Raw genomic sequence first — 6,691 nt, 5'->3', positions numbered from 1 at the left:
AAGTGTGAGGTGTAATAAAAAGAATATAAAGAGTAGCAGGCAAGCACTTTTTGAGGTTTATTACAAAACAACATAAAGAGCCAAGGGTAAAGTTCATTTGTTATGTGCAGTAATGTTACTTTTACTGTCATACTAGGGGCGTCAATTGTTCGGTTCTGCCGGTTATTTTATAATTTTACCGTATAAATTTTTCGATTATTCTGTTGTGTATAACCAAAATTAGACTTTTCGAAATTATCTCAATCATGTCAATTTTTCTTCTGTATCTGTACGGTTTGGTTAATTTTCGGTATTTTTTCAAATATCATGTAAAAGTCACTAGTAGGAGTAGAACACAATAACATATGTACTTCTATAAAACTTAGCAAAACTCTCTAGATATTTTTACTGTTTAAAGGAAGATAAATTAAGAAAACATAAAATATGCGTATAGATCCATCAACTATTCTACAACAATGTAAAAGAAACTAAGCAAAGACAAGAAAAAAATAAACGACATAAATGGAAAGATATTAACCAAGGTGGGATTCAAGAATAAAGTGTATTGAAGATTAAATATTTAAAAAGATAAATCTAAATCATACGAAAGGAAACATATTCAATACATTGCAGTTTGCTACTCATAATGGCTAGAATAACTTGGGTGTTGCTAATGAATATGCTGGAACTAATTTAGTCTCAATAGGAGTAGCTAGTAGAATAGGTTTGGGAATCAGAATTTTGAGTTTTTATTACTTAATGACTTGTAACCGTTTTCATAATTCCAAGGCCAAAGGAAAAATCTAATGCTTTATTATTTTATACTTAATATATAAATATATATTTCATGCGTAAATTTATTCCGTACGGTTCGGTATTTTTTCGGTTTATTTTTATAAAACAAAAAACCTACCCATAATTATTAGCATGATTATAAATTTATATAAAAACCTACAAATTTATCTTTAAAAACCTAAAAATCGGTACAATACGGTACAGTTCGGTCGATTTAGTCGATTTTTAAATATTCATTGACACCCCTATATTAGACAATGTCGATAATTTTAATATCTGTCTAAACTCGCTTACACAAAAGTTTGGGTCCGCCACTTGACCTCTTAGATTATATCAGAAAATCTAAGGCAACCATTGATCGTAAGAAATACTTTCTTTAAGCTATCTATATTGAAAATGATAATGGACTTATTTTTGGAAATCGCTCTAAAGGTTCTGAAGACAAACTTAGGCCCAAATGTATGACATAGCACATTTATACAAAGCTGAAGCTAGGCCCAAATATGTTTGATCCAAGTGAAAGACATGTGGCACCACAGGTGGACGCTGATAAGCATAGGATTGAACTGACAGGATTTGGGAGTAATATTGCCTAAATTTCCTTCTAGATAGTTGTTTGTTCCGTATAGTTATACAATCCTTTATTTTGTATTTTTCTCGAGCTACAATTGTACAACCAGTTATGGAAGAAGCTAATAGGAAATACACACAGGATAGTTAGGCAGTAAATTCTATTTGTGTAAATAGTGGTGTACAGTAATCAATCAATTTACAAAAAAGAGAATTTTCTCAGAAATAACTTTCAAATTTACTACATTCTTTCGTGGTATCTGAGCAGTCCTTTTGAAAGATCCTTACACTTTTCATTCCCTCATCAGCATCCTCTTTTTTTATTTCAAGATTTGATTAACAACCATAGATTACACATATGAGGTGACTGCAACTGATACTACCTCAATCATTGATAATTCACACCTTTTCTTCCTAGCACCTTCCGATTCACCTGGTATATGTCAATGCTATTTTCGATGGTAGAAGTTATGCTGGATGGTGTAGGGCAATGCTCATTGCTCTATCAGCTAAGAACAAAGTTGATTTTGTTGATGGAAGTATCATAGAGGAAGAACCTGATTCTTCAAAGTTTTAGTCTTGGAGTCGTTATAATGATATGGTGATTTCTTGGACTTTGAATGCCCTCTCCAATGAAATAGCAGAAAGTATCTTTTATTTAGAGAGATTTAGACATGTTTGGAAGATCGATTTGGACGATGAAATGGAACCCAGCTTTACCACCTACAGAAAGAACTTAGTGAATTGAGTCAAGGTTCAAATGACATACTTTCCTACTTTACTAAAATGAAGTAGCTATGGGATGAGCTAGATGCATTAAGTACCTATGTGACTTGCACCCGCAACTCTGATTGTGGATGAAAAGTTAAGGTACAAAAGACACTCCAGGATGAAAGGTTGATTCAATTTCCAATGGGGTTCAATGATGCCTATTGAGCAGTCAAGGGCAACATACTGATGATTTTACCACTGCCCTCGGTGAATTTGTCCTACTCTCTTTTGATACAAGATAAGAAGTAAAGGGAAGTTAGAGTCAGTAATCATTTTCAAGGAGATTCTTCCTAAAATCAAACAATCAGAGCATGGCTCAAAAGTTTACAAATGCCGAAGGAAGAAACTTGAAAGTTAACTATGATGGATGAAAGAGCACTCATACATGTGCTTACTGTAAGAAGTCATGACATGTCATTGAGAAGTGCTACAAGATATATGGATTTCCTCCAAACTTCATGTTCACTAAGAAGAGGAAATTCCAAGGTCAAGTTCATGGACATTCAGTTTTCACTGGACAGGAAATCTCAACTCAAGTAGTGGGAGTTTCTAATAACATACATGCAGTATCTGCAAAGTCCAGGATCCGTTTTCTCAGCTAATTCAACTGCTACAATAGGTGAAGGTTACACAGCCAAACAGTCCAACCCCTGATGCCAATGCCAATGTCAGTCTTACTGGTATAAAGCTATTAAACACTACTTGTATGTCTTGTTTTTGTGCATTCACTTCTGATTGTTGGATTCTTGACTTAGGTGCTTCTAAGCACACGAGCTTTAAGAAATCAAACTTCATTAGCATGAAATCTATTTCTATTCCTCTTCATATCCAACTGCCTGATTCATACAAAGTTAAAGTGAGTCAATATGGAAGTGTGTGTTCTTCCTAATCTTATTCTTGAAAATATCCTCTATGTTCCAAGTTTTAAATATAATCTTGTTTCTGTTCAAAGACTATGTCAACAACTTAATTGCAAACCAATTTCTCATCTACTAGTTCTACTTTGCAGGCCCCTTCAATGAAGAAGTCATTAGCTCTTGGTGAAGCTGAGGGAGGACTCTATCTACTTCACTCCACTATAAATATCATTACTGCTTCAGAAGATTCATCTAGGAATAAAACAGTACCTATCTTAGTTTCCAGTTTTAATACCTTTTCAGTTTCACGATATAACCATGTTTTTCCTTCAAAATGTCATGAAAATGTTACATCTATCAATGAAAAGAATGAATCAGTTTTAGTTTCAACTTATTTTTTTTTTCATTAATGCTTCATATGAATCTTTATGACATATCAGGCTAGGGCACATTCCTTATTCAAATATGAAGAACATTAAAACTCTTTCTCTAAAAGGAAATAAAAGGTTTCAGAATCTCGTAGAATCTATGCTCTTGCCAAACAATCCAAGTTACCATTTTCTTCCAGCTTTATTTCAACCAAACATGTTTTAGTTAATACACACAGACACTTGGGATCCCTATAGAATACCAACTTACCAGGTTTACAAAATATTTCATAACTGTTGTGAATGACTTTAGTAGAGGAACATGGAATAATTTAAAAAAACTATCATTTGTATGGCATAGAGACAGTTTAATGCAAAGATAAAGACCATTAGATCTGACAATGCCTTAGAATTAGGATGGGGGTGGTGGTGGTGGTGGTGCGGGGAGGGGGGAGGGGTATCCCGCACATTCGTAATTTTTTGTTATCAAAGGAATCATTCACCAAACTATATATGTTTTACACTCCACAAAAAATAGAATTATAGAAAGAAAACATAAACACCTCTTAGAGAATTGTGGACACTACTTTTTCAGTCACATTTGCCCAATTAATTTTGGGGAGATTGTTTGCTTACAACAACTTACCTAATAAATAGGTTTCCCTCTAAGGTTATAGGATGCAATACTCTTTATAAAATTATCTTTGAATCAGCCTTACTATGAATATCTTATGTGCTTTGATTATTTGTGTTACATATCCACTCTCTCACACAACAGAAGCAAATTAGATTCCAGAGCCAGGGCTAGTATCCTCCTGAGATATCCTTTTTTTAAAAAAGGTTATAAAGTTCTTGATCTACAAACCAAGTAGATTTCAGTTTTCAAAAATGCAACAACAACAACAACAACAACCCAGTATAATCCCACTAGTGGGTTCTGGGGAGGGTAGTGTGTGCGCAGACCTTACCCCTACCCTGAGATAGAGAGGTTGTTTCCAATAGACCCTCGGCATCCTTCCCTCCAAGAACTCCCCACCTTGCTCTTGGGGTAACTCGAACTCACAACCTCTTAGTTGGAAGTGGAGGGTGCTTACTATCAGAGCAACCCACCTTGTTATTTTTCATGATAACATATATCCATTTGCTCCTAAGCAGCCTGCATTCCCTATTTTCAATCCTAACAGTCCTAAACTATGTTTTGATCAGACTACTATTATTTCTAAGGATTCAGTAGAATCTAGCATTACAATTTCTTCTCCTGAAGTTTCACCAGAGTCCTCCTCAATTGAACCTGGTTCTTCTCCGAATAATTTACCACCTAATTATATTTTTTCAGATCCTGACTAAGTAGAAGTCTCTCATATTCTTCAGAAACTCAGAAGATCTCAAAAAACATACACACTTTCAACTATGTGGTATTTTATACTAATATTTCATATTTTTGTTTTGATTCTAAAATCTCCCCGCCTTATATTTCATTATCTACACTTTCCACCACCAATCAGAATTTTTTGAGTTCACTCTACAATATCACGGAACCTAACACATATTCTTAAGTTATTATGCATCCTGGTTGGTAAAAAGTTATGGCTAAGAAAATAGCTGCTTTGGTTAACAATCAAACCTGGGAAGTAGTTGAACTTCCAAGTTATAAGAAGGTTTTACCTTGCAAATGTATGTATAAGATAAAGTATAGGTCTGATGGAAGTGTAAAAAGACTTAAAGCAGGGTTGGTGATCAAAGGAGACACACAAAGGCAAGGGATTGATTTTACGGATACTTTTTCCCCAGCCGTTAAGATGATAACCATTAGATGTATTTTGGCAGTTGTAGTAAAACAAGGTTGGGGATTATACCAATTAGTGTCAATAATGTATTTTTATATGGTGACCTAGAAGAGGAGGTACACGTGTAATTTCCCACCGGTTCGGAACCTCCTATATTTAAACATGCTTGCAGACTTAGTAAACCAGTCTATGGACTTTGACAAGGCTCCAGACAGTAGTACGCTAAACTCACTGTAGCTCTGAATTTTAAGGAATACTCTCACTCTTTGAATGCTCTTTATTTTTTTAAATAATCTGGAACTACAATTTCTATAGTTTCAGTTTACGTTGATGATACATTATTAACTGGTAATGATGATGTTGAACTCAATGATTTGAAGAAGTTTCTTGATGCTGAATTTAAAATCAATGATCTGGGAAGTGCACATTTTATTCTAGGAATGGAAATTCTACGAGAATATATAAGATTAATTATAACTCAGAGGAAATTTACCCTTGATCTATTATCTAAATTTGGATGTCTGTAACTCAAGGTAACTTCTTCTCCATTTAATACCAATTGCAAGCTTCTTCTCAGTTTAGGGGAACAACTTCTGGATCATACTACAATAGGATAAATATGTGGCCTAGACATCGCTTCTAACATGAATCACAGCTCGATAACTCTAGCACACAGAGATTTTATGGTTTCAGATAAGTTCGGGTAGCTACACAGTACCACAGAAAATAACGGGGTCATTGTTCACACAGTGCATGCCCACAAGGCCATCACCTAGCATGTGCATTACCTCAACACCAAACACATAACACGTATAGTCAGGGTTCATACCCTCAGCTCCAAGATTAGAAGAGTTACTTACCTCGAACAAGACGAATCTAATGTCTAGCAAGCTAAACAATGCTCCAGAACTACCATTCTGCGCGTATCAACTTTTGAACTGCTCAAATCTAGTCACAATTAATTGATTCAGTCCACACAATTTATAGGACATAATTCCATATAAAATATTAATGTTTTCCCCACAAAATCCAAAATTACTCTCAAAAATCACTCGTGGTTCCCACGCATCGGAATCCGACAAAACTCAAAAAATCCGACAACCCATCCAATTACAAGTTCAACCATACTAATTTCACTCAAATCTGACTCCGAATCGCTATTCAAAACTAGAAAATTCATTTTATGAAATTATAGAAATTTCCTTCGATTTCTCTTGAAGACTCGATAATCTTATTTGTGTGGAAAACTTACTCTCCAAAATCGCCCAAACCGAGCTCCAAAATCCGAAAATGGCTAAAAATATCGAATCCTCGAACTTAAAGAGGTTCTGCCCAGCGTTTTCCGCATCTGCGGTCGCATGGCCGCATCTGTGACCTCCGCTTCTACGGATCTGCGGGGCGACCTCCGCTTCTACGGAACTACATCTGCGATCGCGCTTCTGCGCACGTTGGGCCGCTTCTGCGCAAGCACTTCTGTGCCCGTATGTCTACATCTGCGGCCTCTGTACAAAGCCTCCTTAGCCTCTTCTGCGGCTCCTTTGTCGCTTCTACAACCATTGCACCT

General features: G+C 35.6%; 1 protein-coding gene across 1 annotated transcript; it reads left to right on the top strand.

The window, feature by feature from the left end:
* The first annotated feature begins 4,926 nt into the window (after positions 1–4,926).
* Positions 4,927–5,654, top strand: LOC138906391 (uncharacterized mitochondrial protein AtMg00820-like). Its single transcript, XM_070195045.1, has 2 exons — positions 4,927–5,155; positions 5,443–5,654. Exons 1-2 carry the CDS (start codon positions 4,927–4,929, stop codon positions 5,652–5,654), a joined length of 441 nt encoding a protein of 146 aa, XP_070051146.1.
* The last annotated feature ends 1,037 nt before the right edge of the window (positions 5,655–6,691 follow it).

The sequence above is a fragment of the Nicotiana tomentosiformis genome, chromosome 1, assembly GCF_000390325.3.
Source record: "Nicotiana tomentosiformis chromosome 1, ASM39032v3, whole genome shotgun sequence".
NCBI classification, from domain to species: Eukaryota; Viridiplantae; Streptophyta; class Magnoliopsida; order Solanales; family Solanaceae; genus Nicotiana; species Nicotiana tomentosiformis.
The sequence above is the reverse complement of the archived record's forward strand: the minus strand, read 5'-3'. Positions and strand labels throughout refer to the sequence as shown.